The sequence below is a fragment of the Episyrphus balteatus genome, chromosome 1 (assembly GCF_945859705.1).
Source record: "Episyrphus balteatus chromosome 1, idEpiBalt1.1, whole genome shotgun sequence".
In the NCBI taxonomy this organism is placed as follows: Eukaryota; Metazoa; Arthropoda; class Insecta; order Diptera; family Syrphidae; genus Episyrphus; species Episyrphus balteatus.
Window position 1 is genome coordinate 41,433,893 of NC_079134.1, and position 26,288 is coordinate 41,460,180.

Consider the following 26,288-nt stretch of genomic DNA (forward strand, 5'->3'; position numbering starts at 1 on the left):
GAGAAAATCGATCTCAAAGTTTTTTTAAGGCTGGTTTTTGGATAAAAGAGTTACATTGCAGTAAAGTATTAATGCAATCTTATAAAGGACCATAAAAAAAATTATAAAACCATGAAAAAAATATTAATTTCACCACAAAAAATGATTCTATGAGCATTTTTAAAAAATGACATACATAGAACCTTTTTATGAAAAAGTTTGTAAAAAAATTGAAAAAGGTTCTATGTTCAACATAGAACCTTATACAGTAGTCCCTCGATAATGTGAACTAATTAAAACAAGGCGCTTTCAGATTTTAGAGGGATTCACATTACTGGAACTTTTTCCAATTCTCATTAAACTGATTAAAACAATATTTATAAGCAATGAATGTAGCACAAAATATTTGTTTGTACCTCAGTTTAAGCATATATTGAAAAAATTTTCAAAGATAAATAAAAAATAAAATTAATTAGGTACAAGTGCACTCGATTTCAAAACTTCAAAACTTAAAAAAAAAGTCATCTCATTCAATAACTATTTCTTAAGATTTTTCTAGACCAATAACAGTTGTCCATTATCCAGGATTAAAAAAAAAATTGCGTGTACGAACAAGAAAAAAACACACAAGCTTTTACAAAAGAAATTCACATTACCGAGTCTAAAAATTTTCAAAGTTCACATTATAGAGATGACAATGAAAATTTTTGGTGATTCACATTTTAGAGAAATTCGCACTATCGGTAATTCACATTATCGAGGGACTACTGTAGTTATAAAGAGCTTACATGTAATAAATGGATTTTATATGGAAAAAAGTGACTTCATCGTGAAATAGACTGATTTAATTTAATTTTATTGAAGTTTTTCTATTTTAAATAACAGAAAAACATACCACAAATCACGTTGTTGCATTTATAGAAAACAACAATTCCTGGCTTTGTTGAATTAGGTACACAGAAAAAGACATGGTTAAAAACAATTAGAATTTGTATTAAATCAATTGAAAGCTTTTTTTGCCAAAAAGACAGTCGTCTTAAAACAATCATCTACGGTGCAAAATGTATGCCAAAAAAAATTGAAAGTTTGTTTAATATTTTAATTTTAATAAGAATGCACATAAAATTAATGAAAAATCATTTCAATCTTAGCAGGTATCTACACTTAAATTTTCTTAAGAAGAAAATTCTTGTTAAAATGAAGTTCACTTTGATTTTAACAAAGTTTAAACAAATTTTACTTATTTTTATTAGAAATCTTATTAATTTAAGAGGATTGGATTTTAGAGGAGTATCATCTTGATTCTAAGTGCCTTATTTGTCTCCATGTATAACGTAAGTAAATTTGCTTCAAGTTAAAAAAAGTTTTATTCGATGAAACTATTAATAGAAATAAACCAATATAATTGTAAAGATGAATATAATGAAGAGTTCACTTCGGTTGGTAGAGTAAAATCTTGACCTTTGAAAAAAAAAAAAAATACTCAATTTTCCAACTAAATATTAAAAAAAAAAATAGTTAATTTTTTGTTTAATATTTTTGTTTTTTGGGTACTAAGGTTAAAGCTGAATCTCGTTTACAGTTGCTTTATCCTAGTATATCTTGCCATCGGATTTAGGTTTTTCCGAAGGTACCTTTTATGTATGTACTTTTTGAGTCTTGACTTCTTTTGTTTTAAGTTAAGGAATCTAAGTGTTTCTTTAACTTTTGGTTTATTAATACGAACTATGAAATTCCCAAACCTCAATTATGAAAAAAAAAGTTTTCAAAAAATCACTTTTAAAAAACATTACTCTAATTTAATTATGATGGAAGAATATCTAGGTTAGGTAATCCGAATGAATCATTGCAAAAGTTAAGGTTGGATAGTATATATTTTGGTTTAAAGAGTTCAGAACGAGATACAAAAATTCTTTGCTGTTTAGCAAAAGCCCAGGAGCGAAATCCGCTAACTTGATAGTCGATTGTTGATAGTCAAAAACGACGAATTGTAGAGCAAAATCGTCGTTTTTGACTGTCAACTATTGACTATCAAGTTAGCCGATCCCACCCCTGTTATTCAATACCAGCAAAAACATCAAAAGAGATTTTATTTTTACTTTAGTTAAAAAAAGATCATTTCCATAAGATTTCATTTTGAAAAATTTGCGCAAAAAGTTGTATGTAACTTAAAGCAATGTACTTTTTTGTTTTAAATAAATCAGTAAAAGGGTTCTATGTAGCAATTTGAATAACATAGAACCTTAATATATTAATACTTTTATGTGAAATTATGAAAGTTGTATGTCTTTTTTACCTTTACCGTCCCCATTAATTTCTTTCTAATTTTTTTTTTTAATTTTATCTGAAAGCCGTTGAAATTACGAAAATGTTGGTGCATAAAACTCATTTTTTGTATTTTGTATGAAATACACCCTTATAATTCTCAGCCAGCGACTTGTAGAAATTCAATCTATTTTCTTTGAGGTTTTAACGTAGTTTCCCATTGGAATTTCATGCGATCTAGATTCGGGGACTTTTTATCAATTTTTTTACAGTTCGGAGACTAAGAGCGAAAATTCAGAGTAGTCACTCAAATAAAATTTAACTCAAGTGAACATTTGCTCTAGCGTTTGAGCCACTTCAGCTATTTGTTACGTTAAGAAAACCTAAGGGTTTCTTTACTTTTAGCTTATGAATTTCAACTGAGAAAATTCATCTCAAACTTGAGCTTGAGAAAAAATTTAACTTGAGTTACAACTGAATTCCGCTCTAAGAGTATTTGCAGAGGTGCGTTCTTTTTCTAACAATAGTCAACGATCGTTGTTATGTCAAAAATTATTGTTGAAGTGCCATTGTTAGAAATCGTTGGATTTTTTACAAATAATTTAGGAACGATTTATTGTTAGAGATTGTTAGACTGTCAAACCACCAGCTAAATTTCTTTTGAGAATACTTTTATTTCTATTATTATAACAAAAAAAATTGTTTTTTATTCACAATAAATTATCTTTCATCAAAAAATTACAAAACTCTCTTTTTATTTTCATTTTTTCCGCTTTTTTCCAAAAAAAAAACTTTGAGTTTGTTTTGTAAACAAAACATACACTTTGACACATCAACAATCTCATGAATGTTCAACTCATATGATGGAGGTGAGTTGGAAATAGTTACGATTTGTAACTATTTGACACTTCAAAACGAGTTTAGGAACGATGTTCATCTGTCAAATAGTTATAAATCGTAACTATTTTGTAGTTTAGGAACGACAAAAGTTAACGATAGTTAACAATAGTTAACTATTGTTAGAAAAAGAACGCACCTCAGGAGAAGATTTATGTCGTTTTCTTTCACTCCAATGAGAGTACCCTTTTAGTACTTATTTTTGCACTTTTGAAGGTTTTGTGTTCTTTGACGCCACAAAAGTGTAAAAAAAAAATTACTCCGGAGTGATTTTAGTACTACGGAGTACCCCGGATTTACTCTATATTTTAGTCAGATTTACACCGATTTGCACACACACTTATGAATTTGAAGTTTGACATTTTAAAATTTTGTTTGAAAAGTGAAAAATGCGAAAAGTTTTTTTTTCCAAACTCTTTTGTTATTAACAAAAACAACCATTATGAATATATTTTTTATTGTATTATATTCCGCCAGATATATTTCTTCCATTTTTTCGTTAATTCTTCACTTTTTCCAAAATTAAATTGAAAACCGAATAAAAAAAATTTTCAGCCAGTGTTCTTCATCAATAACAAAAAAATCCTGTGCCATATAGCAAAAAAATCCCATTTTTTTTCTGCGTTGATGGGATATTTTTATTTTACAATTATCAAACTAAGGGTGTGTGTCAATTAGGCTGAAAACCCCGATCAGAAGCGTAATGAAAAATATACCAAAAGTAAAACTAAGTCCACTTCTACACGAAGACGCAAAGCGCGAGACGCACATAAGAGCAAAGGAGAAATAAGTTCGAAAAAAAGGGAAGGAAGATTTTCTACCGTGAGTCTCCGGTAAAAAATTTTGTGACTCTTTTTGACGTTTCCCTTTGATCTTGTTCTTTTTTTTTTTGCTGTTCGGCTTTATTTTATTTCTTCGGTTGCGTCATACGAAAACAAGAACAAAATACGTACCGAAATAAAAATCAAAAGGAAATTGGAAGATGATTTCTGCGCCTTCCGTCTTCGTGTATTATGCTTCATATGTTATTAATATTAATTTTTCTTTTCAATTCATAAAATGTTTTCCCTAGGCCTGTTATCACTATTTTTTTCAAGGAAATTATCCATTTTCGCCTTGTCACACACACAATTATACATAAAAAAAAATTACTCTCATTACGTTCTTTCACTCCAGAAAAAGGAGTAAAAATTTATAGTACTCCTTAATAGAGTGAAAGAAAACGACATTAATTTAAGATTCTGACACGGAAGGATCGAATACCAACCAAATAATGATTCGATTTTCTTTTATTTTTGAGTCTTTTTTCTCGTGTTTTTATATACTTTTTCGTAGTTTTTTTTTTTTTTTTTTTCTTAAAAAACTGCATACTAAGTTCTGCGATTTTTAAATTTTTTTTCAATTGCATTTCATCAATTTTGTTCGGCCGACAGCTTGATTTTTATTTTTCTTCAGAACACATGGACTTCGAATGTCCCATTTTCCTGTAAAACATGTTTAAAAAACCCACTTTAAAAAAACGTACCCACTGTTCTATGCAACTTTGACTCAATTCAAATCCAATTTTTTTAATTATAATATCTATAAAAAGGTGATGTGATGTAGAAAAATTCTGACTAATTATTCGGTTTCGAGTTCAACACATCAAAAACATTCGAAAAAGAATAGCTTAGTTTATACCAAAAAAAAAAATTGTTGATCAGTGTTAACAACAATGTTTTATGTACATGTGTTGCCTGTTTCAGGATATTCCATAGGACACTGGGCTGACAGATATTTATTTCAACTGGAAATTATTCACTATTTTCGCGTTAAGAAAAAGTTTGAGCTTTAAACATTTTAATCACTGTGCGAATAGTGCACCTGCGTCGAAGTCCGTTTATTTTAATTTGAGTTTGAAAGATAGTACAATTGAGTTTGATTTGGCAATGCATATTAAAATTAACTTATTAGAAGTTGAGATGCACGATTAACACTTTGCATTAACTTTTATTCATTAAATACATTTTTAATTTTTAGGTATTTACACGATGAGCATCTTTTTACTTTTTATTAAAGAGTTTTAGTTTTAAAATGTTTGGAAGTCCTTATCAGTAGAAGTAAAGCCTCCTGATAAGGACCTCCAAAAATTAATACAAACCCTTAAATTCCTTTTTCCTGCAAAGATAATGTTTATTTCATTATATGTTTAAGCTTTTTCCTTATTTGGCGCGTTTTAGATCTCGATGTCGAGTAGATTTAAAATCTTCCAAGCTTTACACTAGTGATCCTGGTACATAGTTATAAAGTAACATTGTCACACCCGCAACAATTTAAAACACCCAGTTTAGTCATTCTGGTGAAGGAGTTAAGCCCAAAAATATTTGTATTCGTAAAAATTTGGTTGAGAGTTTTTTGGGTGACATTTTTAAATATGTTATCAGATTTTGTGTCCAAATATGTACTAAAAAAATAAAAATAAATATTACAGTAAAAAAATATAACTAAGATATGTTTTTATAGTTTTTTAAGGCAGCCAAACACTAATGGGACAATCTTGCCCCCACTTCCCCTACATAAAATACTCAGCGAGCATCTTGGCCGAACTCCTCATCCAATAAGATAAAAGTTCTATGATAGATAGAAAGACAAGTTTGATGCCTTTTCCGTCCTACGATTGTATTGCTAATATTTTCATAGCAAGACTCACAACTTCGTTAATTCTAAGGGGGGAAAGACCCGGATATTTAAAAAAAAAAAAACTGTGACCCCCGGATCAAATCCTTGAAGGCACAGATGCTTTATTGCTTCTTTCCTCCGTATTCAATCATACAATGCCCTATAACCTCGACTTTGAATCTTTTTCTTCTCGAATAATTCTTAAATAATATCGCAGGAAAAAAACTTAGCCTTTGATTTGGTGAAATTAGAAATCTCCTATAAGCCTCTGATTAATTAACTATGACAAATGATGAAAGTAAGCTCATAATATTAATCACAATTGTTTGAATTCCTTAAAGAAATAACTTGTGTGCTTGTGCATTCAATTTCAATTCCAACTCGAAAACAAAATAAAGCACCACCTTACTGCTTACTGCGCACAGTGCACTCACTAGCAGCAAAGTAAACAAAAAACTGGTCCTTAAGCCGGCAAAAATCCATCCAGCTCAAGTCGCAAAAACCTCTGTCGAAAGATCAAGACTCGCGAGAGATTAAACATTTTCCAGACAATTTATCATGTTGTTGGTGATGGTGTGTACCGCATTTTCCATTGTCGAATCAATATGCTGTCTGCGTCGGTAGAAGGAATTTTTCCCTGCCTGATGGGAAATGGCAAAAAAGTGAATGTAGTGGTTTACAAATAGTTCGATGATGATGATGATGGCGGCGGCTCATTGTTTTTTTGGGAAAGTAAAGAGAGTTCAATATGATCAAACTGAAGCAGGATGAGGCCGCTGAGTGCACTCCTCCGACACCACCTTCACCGCCTTCTCAAACGCCACCGTCGCACCATTACCGTTATACTGTTACCGCCACCGCTAAAGGCTTCAGGGAACTCTTATACGCCAACACACATATGGTGATGTGTATGGTCGTCGTCGCGTCGATCTTATAGTGGAAGAGCGCAATGCTAGAGCACTTTGCAAATGGCTACAAGCGTGGGAGATGACGTTTTTTTTTACTATGTATTCCTTATGTGCGCGGTAAGCTAATTGCTTTAATGGCAGCTGGCGCTGCTAAACTCATGTTCTCCTGCAGCTGGTATAGAAGGTGAAGCCGTTTCAACTTCAACTAGACTTCGTTAATCAAATTCAAAGGCCACGGGGACTGTAATTAATCCTTTCGCCCATTAGGCGCGCGCAAAGTCAAGTCGAGTTCGAATTGAGTGTCCTTTTGCCAAACATTCTCTCTCTCCCCATATAATAGTAATAATAATAATAATAATGGCTATAGTGATTTCACTTTTCTTCAGAAAAAAAAAAAAAACAAATTTTCACTTTCATTTGGCTCAAAAAGTTAGACTCTAACGCAAACAAAACGTATAAACGCAAGCCGCTTCTTATAAGCTTGCAAATTAAGGAAACACACTTTTTTTTTCCTTCTTTATTTGTAATCTGTTTTTATTTATCGTGCGGCCATTAATTCTTTTTATGTTTTTTGCTTTAATACGAGAGTAGTATATTGCTGGATGTTGTAGTACGTTTGCGCCAACGTGATTTTTTTTTTAACAAATGCGGTTGAAGTGCAAAGGCTGTTAATTTGCATTTATAATACTCGTCTTAAGTATGTACGAATATATACGAGTTAAATAAACTAACTTTAACTCTAACTAACTGTCTGTTAATTCAAACACAATTCACCAAAAAAAAAAAAACATTCTAATATGGTTAAAGTTCAACTTTTATTTATTTTGTTGGTGCTCCTTTATAGTGAGCGATATGGATGGAGCGGAGCGCGGTGGAGTGCAGCAATGTGCATGCATAAATCATTTAAATTTTTTTTTTAAGTTAAGCCAAGCCGGATTGTATATACGCGCCATAGTCGTCGTCGGTCGTCATGCCATTGCCATATCTATCCATATTCCACCACAAGGAAATGCTGCACTGCAAAGACATTTTCAATTCATGTGAACGGAATTTTTTGAAGCGAATTCTTTTAAACCAACCAACCCAGACAATCAACCGCTAATATAGTGGGTGAGTTGGGGTTTTTTTTGGTTAAACAGTTGCCAGTTATACACTGAAAATAAATTTAACTTGGGAGAAATACCATTTAAATTCATACTAAAAAACTGAAAAACTGGCCTTTGCATTTTATTGTTCAACGAAGTTCAAAGATTTCAATGATATTCGCACAATGTCATCACCGTAAATAGCTAGATGTTTGAAACTGCTAGTAATTAATGAAAAACTTTTCCGGGCTTAGTCCAAGAAATTTAGGAAATTTAGTACCTACAGAATAGTTGAGAAAAATAAATTTATATATTTTCGTAGTTGTTATCGACGAAGAATTACACTCCCTAAAGCATTTTGGACATGCTTTAGGGACCCCAAAATTTCTTATTTTTTTTATGGAGTTTAAAGATCGAAAATGTGGGAAAGTGTTGGCTACTCAAACTGAAATAAAATGCGCGACTGGGGTCGCACGTACTTGCTCTTGCATTTCAAAGCACTTTTATGTTAGTTTACTTGTAGATTTTAAGAGCTGACTCTATACATATAAATTTAAAAAAAAATTGATATTGAGGAAGAGTCGACATTTATTTTATTTGACTTTTTTGGAAAAAACAAAAATGCAGTTTTATTGCAATCGAATATGCAAATTGAATATTACGTCTGCAAAGTTTAATCAAAATTGTTAGAGCCGTTTTCGAGATATTTGGTTTAAATTGGAGCAATGGGAGGTACGCTTTCTAAGCGAGATATAAAAAAAAACAAACAAAAATCAAGTTTCAGAATTCCATTAAAATCAGCTGTACCAAATTTGAAGAAAATCCGTCCACGAGACCCATTTTTTTGGACTCCTCCCTCATCGTAATGTTGGTTTTAATTAAAACCTCAAATTTTTTTTTGACACGCAACCAATTTGTTTCAGAATATTTTTTTAAAGCTAAATCGAGTGAGGCCAAATAAATGCATACCAACCTGATCAATAATTTCTATCTTCGTGACTTTTTTCTTAAAATATTAAATCTTTAGTGGGATTTAGTTTTTCAGGAGCATGAATGTTTGATTTTTGAAATATTGAAAATAAGAAAAAGCATCCAAAACCAACAATTATAAGAAAAATCTTTTAATTTAAATTCCAACCTGATCTCTCTCGAATAGTCTGAAGCCCCAGAGCCAACACCAAGCACATAATAAATCTGCATTCTAAGGGTTCGTATAGAGAGCGGATGTAGCCCAGTGTCCAACATTATCGTGTAATTCGGCCTATTCGGTTCCAAATGAAGAAGTTTTTATACCAAAAATAATTTCTTAAATAAAAATAGCAACCCTTAAAATGTGATAAACTTTTTTTAAAAAAAATGAAAGATAATTTTATTTTGTTCAATTATTATGTTTATTTATTTTTATTCATATTCTTTTTATTTTTATTATTTTTCTGATTTGAGAGAACGAAAAGGAAAGAATAAAAATAAATTAATTACACGACATGGTCGTGCTTCTTGCGCAGTACGACATTACGGTTTTCTTTTGATGTGTTATCAGCTATTTTAATTTGTTCACTAACTCACGTATATTGAAATTTATTGATAATTTAATAAACCAAATAATCCTATAAATAATAGCCAAAAATCAATTCATTTTAAATACAACGTAAAAATATTAACAAAAATAATTTATGATGCAAAAATTGTTTCCTTTGAAGATTTTGTTAAAATAATTATTATTTTAAATAGGACTACTATGGACTTGGCCTAATACATTGGATCAAAACTGTAATTAACCAGCTCTGGCACCTGAATAGTTTGCAAAACATTATGCTGCTATTAAGTAAAACTTAAAAAAATTTCCAAAATCAAAGCTCTTTTAAAGTTTAATGCTTTATTTAAAATATTTTTCAAATCGCTGCTATTTTTTTGCTCGCAGCTGTATGTATGTAGCTGTGTCCTCAACAATCATCTTGTATTGCTCATCTACATATGTAATTACTAATTTATTATCATCGCTAGTTGAGTTGATATTTTCAAAAACCAATTAATCATTGTGTCATTTTATTTTATTTTCAGTGTATCTAAAATTTGATTAAATATGCATACCAAACCTACTTATGAGTACATATTTCCATATTTCAACTATGAGAAAATAAATAAAAAAAAAAACATTTCATTGATCCCTATACACTATTTCATATGTGAAGGGAAATATGAAAACTGAACAAGAGTTTTCATTCATAAGCCTTTAATAAATTTGAATCGACACAGTGTGGGTGTTTTCGTCATTAAAGCAATTTACTTTAAATCGTAGGTACTCGCATGGCATAAATGTGCTTAAGGAGATAGACACTATAAACTATAAAATGTTTCCTCATATTGATTTAAATTTATATGTCAAAAATAGACACATTCTAGCTTTTTCCATTTAAATTGCTCGGAAGTGTTAGAATAATTTTAAGAGTCACCCATAAGGCATTAACCATAAGCATTCAAAATAATACTTCCTTAGTTGATTTATTAGTTTCTTTGTTTTGAATTAAATACTCTGTTTGGTATTTATCCAGAGCATCTTAAAAAAAAAAAAACGCAACAAATAAAATTTAGTACAGGTAAGACCTTGGTTTGTCGAGCTACATACTATGAAACGAAATTTTGCCGTAAAAAATCAGTAATTCAAACATCCTAGGGACAAGCATACAGAAATAGCAACATGCATGAAAAACCTAACTAATTTCTGCTATTTAGCACCATTTATCTTCAGTTTACTATAAAATTAGTGACTGAAATTCCAGTTTGTTTATTAGACTTGCCTTGCGAAGAAAGAAACGAGATCGTATCATTATTAAAGTACGGCATAGGGACATAAGTCCCAAATTTTTTTTTCGGGCTTATGTCCCACTTTACAGGGTCATAAGTCCCGAATCGAATCCGGGAATTATGTCCCAACCTACTGAGACATTAGTACCGAAAAAAAAATTTTCAAGAAAAAATTGAGTTGTGGAGATAAAAGTTCAGGACTTTAGTCCCGGGGACTTATATCTTTCCGCTTTAAAGTACACTAGAGCCATTATATGCTCTTTTCAAAAGTATTTGGGAAGGGTAGGTGGAATATTAAGTTCCGAGGACGTGGCTTTTTAAAGATGTACGGCGGCGTCAGCTCGTCGAACGGGAGGAATCTTGTCCTCGAAACTCAACCTCGTACGGAAATTAAAACTTAAATCAGGCCAGGAAACTAGTGCAAACCAAAATTGATCGGACTGTGAAAACGAACATCTCAGTTAAGGAAAATTTCATTTTTAGATTCCACAAGTTTTTCAATTAGCCAGCCAAATTGACTGCAGTTAAAATAGTTCCTGTCTAAAAGTAGGGCCAACATGATTTTCTCTGGACTTAAACAGGAACAACAGAATCAAATAAAACCCTTTATTAGACTTTCCATATTGGGAATTAGATAAATTGATATAGGGTATACTACGATCAGTTTCAAATTGACTACAGTTAATTTTATATCGTTTCAATTGAATAGGAATATCAATAGCCTTCAACAAAATAGACCCTCAAAATCAAGATCTGAATGAATGACATTCAAGTGTGGCGGCTTCGTTGGCGGCAGTCAAATTGCATATAAATATGAACAAACAAACGATATGAGTACTACCTATAACTCTGAAACTTATGTCTAATGTCTCCTTCAAAACTTAAGATGATTTGTACTTTCACTTTCCGTTCGATTAACACAAAAAAAAAAGAAAATATAGTACTTAACTCAAAAAAGTAGTGAATTTTTTTTTGTCTCAAAGAAAAAAAAAAAAGAAGAAAATCTTCGACAGCTCATTTCAAAAAGACATATCTAAACAAAAATGCGCATAGTAAAATAATTCAATTTACGATCTTCATTCAATCAGCATCAGAAAGCAGCAGCACCACCAACAAGCAAGGCACACAATCGACTCCAAGCTCCAGCTCACAGTTCACAGCTCGTTGGAAAGAAGAAGAAGAGGTGGCCACTTAGAAAGGAAACACGTTTCTCACGATCAATTAAGCCCGGCTATTTTAATATGTGCATTTATGCATTGTGCTTGTGCTTAAGCATATATATCGGATTGAGGCTGTGAAGCCGTGATGGTAGTAGAGTCTCTTCGATTGAGACTTTTCATATTTACGATCGATTGAAGATCAATTTGGAGTCTTGACCTGCGTTCCAGGTGATGCAAATGCCTTGTTTACTCGAACGTCATGTTTTGTTGTATACCGGCCATGTTTATACTTTTTTTTGTTGTTGTTGATTCGCTGTGTCTCGGGTTTGGGGGCGCAATTTCTTTTCTGGCTGAGAGGCAGTTAGTGTGGGAACAGAAAAACATTTGTCTAACAGTTGTTAGTTAGTGCCAGAAAAATAAACGTTATTATTGGGAGGTTGAACCCATGTGGCGGTTGTAACACGAAAGTGCAACAACATGGAACATGAGGTAGTCGAGTCGTAGTCGTCTGTATGGGGCGGTTGACTTTGTGCAATTACTTTTGTTTATCTTTTACTTTGGGTATTTGCCGACACTGTGTACATATAGATACTATGAAGCCACCATACCGCCAACGCTGCCGAAGGAGTTAGCATTTCCTGGAATTTAAAGAGATATTTTTTTTTGTCTCCTTTTGTATAGCTATTGATCGAGCTTTTTGTTTTTTATTATTTTTTTAGCTCATATCTTAAGGAATGTGGCATTTTCAAAACTTAAATAGACCTTTGGCATCAAATAAGGAATGCCAATAAAACACAGATAAAAATATAACAAAATTTTGTACACCCAAAATTGATAAAGTGTACCGAATTAGGCCTGAAGGTATTAAAAGTTGTTGTTTCATAACTTTAAAACCGCTGCACTTGACCATAATCGAAGGATAAGGTATTTTTTAAAGCTTACAAACATATTTAATGGCATAGTTGGTGTATTGTTTTCACTGTAATCATCGCACTTCCTTATTCTAGTTTTCAAAACAGTTTTGTCCGCTGGCTTTCGGCCTATGGTGGTCTTGTGATGTATTTGAGTTCACTTCAACACATTCTCATATGCGCACGTTTATCAGTAAATAATATTTACAGACTTAAAGTCTATACACCAACCAAGCACATTGCGTCCAGTAGGACATTAAGAAACTTAGGGGAGCTAAAGGCGTCATATTAAACTTCCGTCTACTATAGGAAAAAAAAACAAATGATAAATCCTTGGGAAGAATAAATGAGCGTACATGTAGACTTTCAGCTTAAGGAAGAGAAAAAAGTAATTCAGTCAGAACCAGACACAAGGTTTTTTTTATAATACATTCAAGTATACAATAGGCAAAAATAGACAACGTATGATCATTCCTTATCCGAGGTGCAAGTTGTGTTGAAAGAATTGTGTCAGTTACGGCGAATACTAACTTTAGAAATAAAAGCCGTGAATTTGCAATTTTAGCTTATTCTTATTAGGGGAAGTTAGGCAAGCACGTGGTCGTGACTAAAAGTTAGCCTTGCTGGCCCAAACCAGGGGTGAAATGGGCTATTTGCTCTGAAAAACATGATTTACGCAGTACAAATTTGGTTCTTTTAACTATCACAAATCACAATAGCCGATTCCACTACCCGACTGGTTACGGTGCAAGGCCTATGTCCCCCACGGATGTAAAAAGTCTAAAGGGCTATGTAAGAACATAAGCAAGAATCAGGCTGGCCCACAAAATTTCAACCGTCATGGATGATGGGCAATTTCTATCCTCGGAATCAGTTGCCTAGCTAAGATTTTCCAATTTTCATATTTCTTAAAATATTGTCAATATTAGCGATGTCATTTTAAACCACTGCATCAACAACTGGATCATAAAATAAAAACCGTTGCAACTCGGAATATAAATTCTGACAACTTTGTTATCAAAAATGGTCCTGTATCACAGCTCAACAACACCATCAAAATATTGGTGGTTTATTTACTTCCAAGGATTCTTGGAACTTTCCGAAATAAAAATTCTTATTGGCTTCACAAATACCATTCTGCAGAAACCATACTCTTAAGTGGAAAAGCAGAGCGAAGAACTCACAGAATTCTATCGTCTGTAATCATTGCTGTATTTAAAATAAACTTTTAAGTTGCACAGGTTGGCATAGATGTCATACATGAAGAAGTAAGATTATGCGAATCCCCAGCAGCAAGATGCTCTAGGACGAAGCATAGATTCTACAAATTGACATATATCTCCTCCAATCCACTAAAAGATGTCTCTACAATTAATAAGACCATCCCAATCCACTGATAGGAAATATAATCAGCAGCTCCACAATTCCCGGTATACTTTGACTAAGGATCTGGACAATTAGAATTTGATAAATACCAATACTGGGTCAGCACAATACCTAGACTTTAAGCTAAATGATCCTGCCATTAATCCAAAATTTTCTTTTTTTAAATGTTTCTTTTCGTTGTCTTTTTTTATTGAACAATTTACTGATTTGTATGTTAGTAAAAGCGCTCATTTAAAAACATTTGCTCTATTTAAACCATAACAAGTATTTTCCGACGTTCAATTGGATTCCACTATTGGCTTTTGAGGTTGCTGAAGTAGTAAATGTAGCTGAGGTAGTTGATGTAGTAAGCTCTGAAACAGACCCCAGCTAAGCTTACGAAGATTCTGTCAAAACTCTTCGAAATCCAAGAAGTTTTAATCAGATCACCCACCGTTTGCAGGTTGCTAAAAATTCTCTTTGCTTGTCCTGGTGGCACTAGCACCCAGATCCAGATAATGGTTTAAACCGATTTAAATCATTTCATAAACCTATTAATTTTCAGTCACTGTGTCATTTAATTCACGTTAGATTTACTGCAAGATTTTTATTTTACTATTTATTTATTATTATTTTAATCAGGTTATGATTTTGATTGTCAGCCAGCTGCTATGAAAATATCAATTTTTGAAGTACTTAAGTAAGTAAGAACTAGTACCCATTACGCACAGGTTACTACAATAGACTGTCATACTGTAATGTTAGAGGTTTTAGGTTCAAGTCCAGCCGCTACCACCCAGAATTTTTTCCATTTTTTTAAAATAAATTACGCCCACACAGAAATAATTTAAAGTTGTGTCACTAGACCTTTGGCTCTTCATAAGCTTGTCGCGCCAAAAATTAAGTTTTTTTTATTATTAGTAGACTTTTGACAAGAAATCCATTACTTTTGTTTAAATTCCCTAAAAATCTTTTTTAACAAATCAAATATATGATATTTATATCGAGCCTTCATTTTCTAATATGTATGTTTTACAAAAAAATAATTATTTTCATGTTCATTATAAGATCAGATGCTATGATCCATTTGTAAATACCCCAGACAACTCCAATCTCAACACAATTACTATTTCAAAATTGCATTTATGTTTTTCCTTCACAAAAAGTTGTCAAAGAAAAGAGCGAGAGAAAGTAACAAACAACTTACAGCACAAATTCAATGTCAAATTAAATTCCCTGATTAATTGAATTGCTAAGTCTGGTTTCTAAAAATTATTGTTTTATCTTTAAAGTGCAATCATTCAAAAAAAAAAAAAAAAACATGAACAGAGATGATGATCTACACGCACCCAACTGTGCGGCTCGGCGGCGCAACAACAAATTACTGACCTAAATTATGAACATTGTTGACTGCATTTTTTATACAACTTACTTTTGATTTTCTTATTCTGGTTAATCTTATTTAATTAACTACAAGAATGTTTGTGTAAAGCTTGAATAAGAGGTTTTAATTCAAACTAAGATCACAGAGAGTAGTTACATTTATTTTTATAATCACTCTTTTCATATCGGTGTTATAGTTTTTTTTTTTCCTCCTCAAGCGTTCAATTGCTTGTGGAACTAATAATATTAAAAAGTAAAAACAAAGACATTCTTTTGATGAGTATAGAGCAAGTTGGTAAGAGCCAGTTGTAATTGTGTTCATTGTGGTTTGATTAAAGACTCGTAGTTTACACAAATATTTTAAAAGAAAGGAAAGAAAAGACTTCCAAATTGGAGCTAATTATTTGACCTAAAGACATAGTCGAAATCCAATAAAAAATGGGAATTTCTAACACTTTGTTTTCGTCGTTTATGTTTTTTCATTTTAATTTTTTTTTACAAAATACATTATTTTCGTTAGCTTTTCATTTGAGCCAATCGTGACTTATCACTTGCTTTTTGAATTTTAAAACCAATACGCAAAAAATTCAATTCAAACCCACATTTGTTTGTTTTCGCACAAGTTCTATTTGTATTTGCTTTTGTTTGTTTTATTTGTTGTACTTCTTTTTTTTTTTATTTGAACACGTTTCGCTTATGATGCTTATTGATTTGAGTACATTAAGACTCAATTACCTTCAAATTAAACATCTGGAAAACGAAGCAAATTCAAAATTTGTATTACCTAATTAAATAACAATACATTTTAGAGCTGAAAATTGCGTTAGGTACTTATATGCTTTTTGTACAGTAAATTTTGGTTTTGAGATCAAAACAATTACCAACCCGATTTGTTTGGCATATTAAAGTTCTTTAAAATCTAAGACATAAAAATACGAGGAAGTGTATCCGTCATTTCCAACCCGTCTCATTTTTTTTTTAAATTCAGATTAATTTCAGTTCCTATTTGAAATTAAAAAAAAAAAGCATATAAATTGCAGGCCTGTTCCCATTAACTATTTCGTAAAAGAGAGAAGTGGTAAATATGAATGGTATAGCGAATGAAGTTTTTCACAACTAACCTGGAGATTTGCGTTCAGACCCTACCCTAGGCAGCATTCTTTTATTTTATCCTCCAGCTTCAACTGGACTTAACTAGTTTCGTGTAGTTTGCATTTATTTTGTCTAACAGACATAGTTAAAATTATTATAGTTATTAATTATTTCTAGAGCCCGTTTAGAAGATAATATTTTTTTTATTATAGTTATTATTGTAAACATGTCTTGGTCAAAATCAAGTCATCCCTGAAAAAAAAAACAATATCCCGCAACTTAGCCCTCTTTATATTGATGGTGTTCCATTTAGTTTCTCAAATAAAGCTTCTGACCTAAAATTATTTTCAGATAAAAAGTTAGGCTGGAAAACTTAGAAAACCTTAGGCTCAAAAAAGCATGGGTTAGAAACCTTTGTGAAATCAATGGAGCTCGTTAGCTGTAGCGTATTTCAAACGGAAATTCTATAAAAAAGTATTTTCAGTTTGTTCCAAAATCTTTGAATCAATTTCCTCAAACTCTATTAAAGCTATTTATCATATTTAATTGAGTATTCACCTTTTTCGGGGGGCGGGACATAGAAGAATTAAAGTAGTCTTCCTTGCCAGATTAAGGACAGACTTAGCTATGCATATTAAATACATCTACATCCATACTCGATCTGTTGCCGGTAGAACTACAGCTGTAAAGTACCGATTACCAAGCTCCCCACCTGTACTTTGACAAATGTATCAAAGTATTTTTCATTTCCGCGATCAATGGTAAAAATAACTGAACTGACTGTGGTGTAGAGATGCCTTTTTCTCTAATAACATGAAAGTGGAACCATTTCATTTTCCCAACCACTCAAATGTTTTTCAGGCTTAGACATTAGCAGTTAGAGAGGCTTGCATGATACTCAAAAACTCAACAATATCGAACAACAATATTCGGAATGAAGATATCATTGATAGTCAAGTAGTTATTGATAGCTGCTGCACAAACTCAAAACTAGTCTGAATGCCAAACAACAACAACTGGCAGGACTAAACAGAAGAATGTAAGTCACAGAAGTAGTTAAATTATTGCCAACGAATGTGCCGATGAAATACTTAAGCAAGATTCAGGTATTCATATTTCCAAGGCGGATCGACATCTCCCTGACAGTCGTGAAAGACAAAATATCATTTTTTTTAATGCGTTTGTTTTCAAAAAATACAAATTAAAAAAAAAATATTTATTGCACTCAGCTCAGAAAGAAAAAGGCAATATTTTCCTAGGCTAAAATTGATCAAACAGTATCGTAGTCATTTTAACAGAGAGTAGAATTTCACCATCCGTCAAAATCCGTAGAATTAAAATATAATTCTAAACAAGTTAATATTTTTGGCCTTAACTCATACAATACACTAAGATTAAAACAAATTTAAAACAGCAATCATGACTCGAATGACTGATTTTGAAGGCACCCTGTATTTATCTAATTGCCTGGTGCAGAGATCAAAGACCTTAAAATGTGTTTACGATATCGCCAAAAATTTTTATAAATTGATAAAAATACAACAACAACAAAAAAACGCGCATTTAATTATAGTTGTTGTAATTTCAACCAAATATGTAGATATATTTTAAGCCTTCTCTTTAATATTATACTGAGTTATCAAGATTTAATTCACAAAACGTGTTCATACATAAATGCGACTTAAAGTAATCTAAAAATAATCAAGTAAATTATTAATAACTCATTACATTTTTTTATTATAAAAAAACATTAACTTAAAGATTAAAAATTAAATCCGCAAATTCTAAATTAATTTTAACTCATTGAATTAATTTAAACAACTCTCCTATGAACCTTAACAAAACTAAAAAAATGTTTTTCTTACTCTATAGAGACTTATTCTGATTATGAAAGAACTCTACGCAATTACGTGTTGGAGTTTTTTTTTCAGCTTGGCTTCCTCTTCGTTATCTTGACCCAGTTGATATCTCAACAAACAAATAAACTCAACCACATACAATAAAAATACAAACAAAATGAGAAGAAATGCTTGTTTTTTTCAAGGTCAATAGCCAGCTAATGAAAAAGTAAAAGTTCTTCGCAGTTGAGACTTTGAGATTCTTTAAAATGTGGATCTATTTTTTTTTGTCGTTTTAAGTCTGAAAAAATGAAAACAAAATAAAAAAAATTAAATGTATTCGCACATCAGCTATCAGCGTCACTTCAATATTGACAATTGCGACAAAAAAGAGCTGCCTCTGCTTATAGCTTGATTGCATTTTTTGTTCTTCGATAAGTTCAAGGTTAGATCCAATCCAAGTACAAATTTTTATAGTCAATTTGATTGCGACATGATGCTCCGAAAATTATTACTTTTCAAGTATTTTCTGATATAGAACAAGAAATTATTTCGCAGAATCATTGAGCTTGTTATACATAGAACTTGAATAATAATATTTCACCTGTGTCGACTTAATATTTCATCATTCGATATATTCTGGAATATCATGCTAAACAAATATCAAAATCATCTGGTATAGATTAGATATAAAACCAGAGATTACGATGACGTCAAAGCCAAGGTGAACTACGCCATGCGACGACTACCGACACGATAACAAATGTGAGATAAAAATGGTTTTATGACGAGAAGTCATTGTTTACTCACCACAGCAAAATTGTTTTGAATGTTAGGACATTGGGTCAGAGTCAAGGAAGCTTAAGTTTGATTGATGGGAAACAAGAATGAGAAACCAGATTAGAAGAATTGTTGTATTTATTTTTAGAATCTTGGCAATTAAACTATTCACAGCTGTGTATAGAGAGAAGTAGATGGTGTTACCTGCTGTTAAATTCATTGTATGTTTTTTCTTTGACCTTTTGCTATTTTTGGGCACTTTAGGTCAATTTGGATTATTTATAGATTTTTTTCTGTTGTTTATATGTGAATTTACAAGATTCTGTGGTCTAGCGTGGGCTGTAAAAATAAATTAATTGAACTTGATAAAAATAGAACTAACAACAGGAAATATTGTCAAAACTTATTGATGAATTAAAAACACATGACAATAATTTAACGAAAGGAAAGATACGGGTGATAATGATTAATTTCTTCTACTTGAAACATTTTTTCAAATCTATTAATCAATTGAAAATAATTCAAAATGCATTGTTCATATAAACGAACCTCGCAGAATCATCGATTTTATAAGAATGGGATTTGAGGACTTTTTAGGAGCCGCCAAGACCATTAAAGATGTGAAAAGTAGGTGGTTTTGACAACCACGACTACCTGATTACGAATATAGCTATCGGAATCTTAAAATCTGCTAAAAACGTAATAATTTTAAGAGTATTTTAAAAAGACTCTATTCTTTAAAACCTGATTGATTGATAACTTGATTTTCTGGACTTGACAACAGTTGTTCAATAGTAAAAAGTTTAATTGTTTTTTTTTTTATTTATTAAAATAATGCAAATCATCCGCTTCCTTTGTTTTTTGAGTTTAATGTATGAAAAAAAGAGTAATATCTTATCTAAATTCCAATAAACGTATGCTCAGATGTTGATGTTGTTCAGATAATTAAAATCAGGATAATTGTGCTTGTTTTTTTTTGCCAATACCAAATTTGTGTACGGATTTTCTTCAAATTTGCAATTTTCTCGAAAACGGCTCTTACAATTTTGATTAAGCTTTGAGCAATATTCAAAGCAATTTTAATAAAATTGCGATTTTACTTTTTTTATTTACTTACATGGAAACATTTTGTTTTTTGACAGAAAAAAAACTGTCATTTTGGTCTCGTATATTAACCAAATTTCTTAAAAATTATTATAAATACAGTTTTTATGACAAAATTTTACTAATTTATAAGTACTTTGAACAAGTACGTGAAATTTGTACTAAATTTCTTCTTTTTTTTCATAATGAAATTTATAAAAAGTCTAAGATACAAACTTTGGTGTTGTCAATCTACAGAATGCTCTTTATTTCGGCTCCAAACATCAATATTTGATAAAATTCCAAGTTTTTTAAGGGGTAAAATTATCGCTATTGCTACATTTCACTTTAAAATACATTATCATTATGAAATTTATTGCTTTGACTGTGACTAATATTTAATTTACATGCAATTTTTACATCATTTGAGAAAACTCCGAGTTATTTTGTTTGTCTGCTTATGATTAAGTGCCCAAAAGAAAAAAATATTTACAGTGAAAATAAAATTGTACTTAATTTTCTTTTCTATCTTAACCCTCTGTAGGCACACCTCTTTTTTGCGAATTTGGTTCATACTTTTTCATGTAGCTAGAACTTTTTTCGATCTCACTATTTTATAAAGTATCATAAATGAAATTGATGTAGAATATTCCGAGGAATTCGAATATTGTATTCACAATTCAAAAAAATGTATTTTCACCTTTATAAAGACACTTTTTTGTGACCACTTTTAATTTTGATCCTGCCAAATTCGCACCCGTGTGCCGACAGAGGGTTAATATTTATGTAGGTATATTTTGTATGTGTTGTGACTATTAGCAATTTTTGCTTTTACATCAAAATTTAAACACTAATTCAAAAATATTAAATAACGAAAACAATTTACGTAATTTGTCAAAACAAAAATATCATGTTAATTAGAATATTATATAAAATCGTGTTTACAACTCGTTAATATTCTTCAGTAACTTTAAAATAACATTTTTAAGCATGTTTGTGGGACGTAGTTGTCTCAGTTCCTATGTGTATGTGAATTTCTGGCCTTGTCAAAAGTACAATAGCAACGACATATTCAAGTTTATTTTTTCATTAGAATGTGTCAACTCAATGAGTACCTAGTAATTGCAATTATATTTTACGCGATTATCACAAATCATCTCCTCAAAGTCTTTCTTAACTATTGCACCCAATTATCTTGTCTGGGGCAAAGAAAACTTTACCACCTATAATAACTACAAGACAAAACACAATATCAACTTTAAGGCAACTAATTGAACTAATAATAATAATTGTCCTCACTCTTCAAAAAGTAGTTTAAAACGTGTTTCAAAAGACACAAAATGTGAAAGGATTTGTAATAAGTATCAACTTATTAAAAAAATGAAAAAAAAAAAAACTGATAACACAAAGAAGATAACATAGAAAGTGAATTCCAATAGTTAGTTGCCGCCAAACCATACAAAGGCCACAATTAGTTTATAAATGCATGAATACAAACAAAACTAAGAAAAAATAGCAAAAAAAAAATGAAGAAACAGAAAGGTTCATTGGAGAATTTAATTCAACAAACAATGAAAGTTGCCGTTGTCCATCTGCTACCAAATAAGGACAGACCCCTTATTACAAAAAAAAAAAAAATATAGATAGGTACGCATCGCCAAACAAAAAAAAAAAAAAAAAAAACAACTAAACAACATCTGCTTCTTCTTAAAAGATATAATTCCTTCTTCCTTCCCAACAAATCGATTAACTACCAATTGGATAGGTCCAATTAGAATGTGTCAGCAATTTTAAGGCAAACAAAAAAAAAAAGAAACTAAATCAATTGGAAATGTTTTCCTAAACAAACCTCTTAGTTGATTAACAACTTGTCACGAGACACACTAAAATCTAAAAATTTGCGCTTGTTTGCCAAAGGTCAGGCATAGTCAACAACACGCGACCGGTTCCCCACACTCTGATAGCAGGGCCGGATTTAGGGGAGGGCAGCTGGGATTACAGCCCTGGGCCCCCACAAAAAAGGACCCTCACAACCGCCAAAAAAATCCTATTCCGACAGAAAAACATCAAAAATCAAATGTATGGCTAGGTCGCCGAATTGGCTCCTAGAGCCTAAGTTATTAAAAATTTTTTGAGAAAAATGTAGAATTCGTTCTTCAAAGATAAAAAACAACATCGTTGTCGAATTTGAGCATCAAAAACGCGATATTTTTTTTCATATTAAATTTAATTACATAACATAAACATTCCCTTGATTCAGAAGACAAATGGAATAATCACACTCTTTTTGACTGGAGTTCGGGTTTTCCTTCGAATTTTTTACAAATTTGAATGAATTTTGAAGAAAATTGGCTCTTAATTTGTGTTACATATTTAATCGTTCAAAACAATTACCTGTTCGTTTGATAAAAAAAACCCTGCAAAAACTATTTAACTTTCAATGACGACGAGGATGGCAATGATTAAAGTTTGATTAGGATACAACATTTTTTAAGTTGAGTTATGTTGAATTTGATACAATCGCTTATTTTTTTAGAAACAAAAAACTTATTTGATTTTTCTTTTTTTTTTTAAATATTTTTTTTTGATTAGTATTAGGCTATTAATTGGGCTACTTTTTCGGCTCTGATTTTGGGCTACAAAATTTTCAAATCGGGCTATGGAACTAGTCAGGACATGGCAACCCTGGTTTTGAGTGAAATTATTGGTAAATTGGAATTGAAGGTAAAATAAAATGCACGACTGGGTCGCACGTACTTGCTCTTATGGTAAAAATAGTTCTTATATTAAAGCTTTAATTTTATTAAAACATTTCCGATAATGTAAGAAAATAAATAAAATCATTTTTTTAATTAATAAAATACCGTTTTTAATGATTTTGATCACAAAACAAAGTATGCCATCTGATTTTGTATATATGTAAAAAAAACATTTTTCAAAAAAGAAGTTGGTAGGTATGCCATTTTGAAGAAATAAATAATTTTCACATAAAAACGAAATTTCAAAACCTTTCACCGACCCGTTTTCAAAAAATGGATTTTTACGAACAAAATTTTGCAATATTTTTTTAAAATCCAGAAATGTGTTTTTTTGAAAATCTTTAAATTTTCAATATTACCTTTACGCTTTATAAATTTCGTTGAAATCGGGTTAGTCTTGTACCTACGAGATATTCAAAAACCAAAAGTTGGCTCTTGTATGTAATACACACACAAATTTTGATCAAAATCGTTAGAGACGTTTTTGAAAAAAAAAAAACTTTTCTATTTCCGTTATATGACAGGTATCGTTAGTTTTGGTCCTAAAAAAAATTTCAATTTGTCCTCTAGGGAATATCCCAAAACTGCTAATTACCAAGTTTGAAGAAAATGACTTCACTCGTTTAGGCTCGAGCCAAGGTATATATACATACAGACAGGTAGAGAGAATTGCCAGACCCACTTCTTTAGCATTCTCCATCATCATAATGTCATGTAAAATTGTTATCTCGAGTTCGAGTTTTTTTACGAATCCTAAACCTGCCCTACAGTAGGTACTTATATATCACAAGTAAAAACAGGGCTGGCACAAAGCCACCTTTGAGTCACAAAGTCATCTCCAGGGAACGGATTTTCCTAACTTTTCCTTTTTTTTCTGCGTTATCGTATGAAAATATAGACTTTATACAAACAATATTCATGTGCCCCTGACTTCCAATATATGTTTTTAATTTTGTCTTATTTTGCCTTTATTACTCGTTGGTGCCTTTTTTGCCTTTTTTACTCATCAGTGGCTTTTTTTTTGGCAATTTTGTTTGTTTTTGAAATTTGATTAATTTCAGTTGAGATCATTTCGCTTAAAAACATAGTTGTAACATAACCCTAAGAAAACAAATTTGCTTGAACTGATTACATTAGAGATTAAAAAAATAGAGTTTAGGAAGATTGTGTAGGTACTTTTCTTTTCTAAGGGCAAATTTTTCAATAGTCAGATAAACCTCAAATAGAGCTTATTCCTAGGAATAAAAGTTTTTTTTTTATATTGACATTTATTCTTCTGATAGTCTAGCTGACGATTAAAAAATCAGGGCTAAATTAAAATTCTTATTTTTTTTCTCAAGCTTTAAAATAAATTTTTGAATTTTGTTCGACCTTCAAACACAAATTTTCGAAAGCTTGCGAAAATCAGGTAAATGTAAATGTACATTTATTTACTTTTATTTTAAAATATTTTTTTTCAAAGAATACCGATTGTGCTGTGCAAAGGGTTTCGCTTTTATAAGAATATCAACGAAAATGAATTAGATTGAAAATTCACTACTGTTTTCAACTTCAATCAGGGACTGAATAATTAAATTCTGTAAATAATGGGGCCATCAACTTCAGACTTCCCGAAAACATTGAAGTGAATAACTTCGACAGTTTTAAATCGTGTCCATTCGTTTAAGCTCATTTAAGGCGCTTATTTGCTGTTTTGAATTTTTTAAGTCATAAAAATCCTTTCCCTGGTCATACTATTTCACAGTTTTTTTCGATTCTAAATAAATTCAAAACTGGACCAAAAGTATAATGTTAATTTTATTTTATAAATAAATTAGATGAGAAGGGGCCTCCACTTTTGTGTGGCCCCGGTCCCTTACAACTTTAAATCTGGCCCTGGCCTTAAGTGAATTAAATTAAAAAATACAAAAAAAAGGAGAAAAAAAAACAACTCCTCAACAACTTACCTCGAGGAATGCTGCAATGATGCTCCAGTTGTAATTGGCTTTGGACTCACTGTCTCCCATTCAATGCTGCCACTTCCTCGACTAGTACTTGTTTCGTGTCTTCCAAACTCGCCACCGTCATTCAAACTAACTGGCACAGTATTCGCATCACTAAACACTCTACCATCATCATAATCATCATCACTATCTAACAGACTCAATTCTTCGCCATTATCAAACTCTGCCCGTCGCGAAGTCGCCGTCGAAGGAAACGACGGCGAAGATGGTGCAAGATCACCACCCTTTTTTTTGTCAGGCGAATAAGACGAAGAAGAAGAAGAAGACACTTTAACATGCAAACTATTTGATTGTGGTACTTCGGAATGAACAACGATTTTCGCTCGATTACGCGGCGACGACGAATCTTTTTTCATTTTAATGAATCTATTCACATATTTGGAACCACCATCATTATTGACGCCACTTGCGGCTGCTGCATCTTCTCTATTTCTATCACCAACATAAACGTAATCATTTGCGTTTTGTCGGTGTGGTTCAGTGGCAGGAGGAGACGGAGGCGATGGAGGAGGAGAGGCAACATCTTGTCGAGCGGCGGCATTGGCAATAATCCGTGCATTCGACTCGGATGCAACAACCAAAAACAAAAAGCAACTAAAACGAAGCAAAAAAATGAACCAAAAAAAAAAGAAGAAGGAGAAAAATTGACACATTAATAAAAATTTTATTTCAATATTATTTATTTATTGCTTTTTTTTTTGTCTATTTTTAAATTTGTTTTTGCGAAAATGCTAAATTTTTCTGGTCAATAAAAAAAAAAAAGTATATTTTTATCGATATTTTTTTTTTCTTACCTTGAGATAATTGTTATTGAAATTAAACACCAATAAGTTAGTTGCAAATTGAAACGCATTTTTTTTTGTATTATTTTTAAACAAAAAGCGATTTGGTTGGTGTGGATATGGGAAATTATTATAAATTAAATTAGATTTTTGTTTGGGGTTATTTAGTTAAATTAACATTTTTTATATATAAAAGTAAAATTATATATCGCGAAATGAAGAAGAGAACGCAAACCCCCCGGAAAAATGGACGCACAAAATCGGCGACACACGGATCTTCAACCCTTTTCAGGAAAAAAAAAAAATTGTTCGAGGAGAGTTCAAATTTTTTTCTGACGTGTTGTTGGGGAGATATTTCAAAATTTCAACTTTTTTCGTTTTTTTTTCTTGTTGGTTTGACATTTTTGACGTTTTGTTTTGGTGTTTTTTTTTTTTTTGTTGTATTTTTGCAACATCATAAAAGGGTGTGTTCGTAGAGATTTGGTTGGAATTTGAAGATTGTACTAGAAGTTTATTACTTTTTTAATTTAGGCTG

General features: G+C 31.4%; 1 protein-coding gene across 2 annotated transcripts in view; it reads right to left on the minus strand.

Annotated features, from left to right (window-relative positions):
* Nucleotides 1-26,116, minus strand: part of LOC129921315 (uncharacterized) — a 68,504-nt gene extending 42,388 nt beyond the window's left edge. For both annotated transcript variants that reach the window (XM_056003106.1, XM_056003105.1), the window contains exons 1-2: nt 25,766-26,116; nt 24,915-25,565 (exon numbers count right to left, since the gene is read on the minus strand). In XM_056003106.1, coding sequence (XP_055859081.1) covers nt 24,915-25,565; nt 25,766-25,824 — 710 coding nt within the window. In that variant the 5' untranslated portion in view covers nt 25,825-26,116. The remainder of the gene's footprint in view (nt 1-24,914; nt 25,566-25,765) is intronic.
* Between the last annotated feature and the right edge of the window lie 172 nt (nt 26,117-26,288).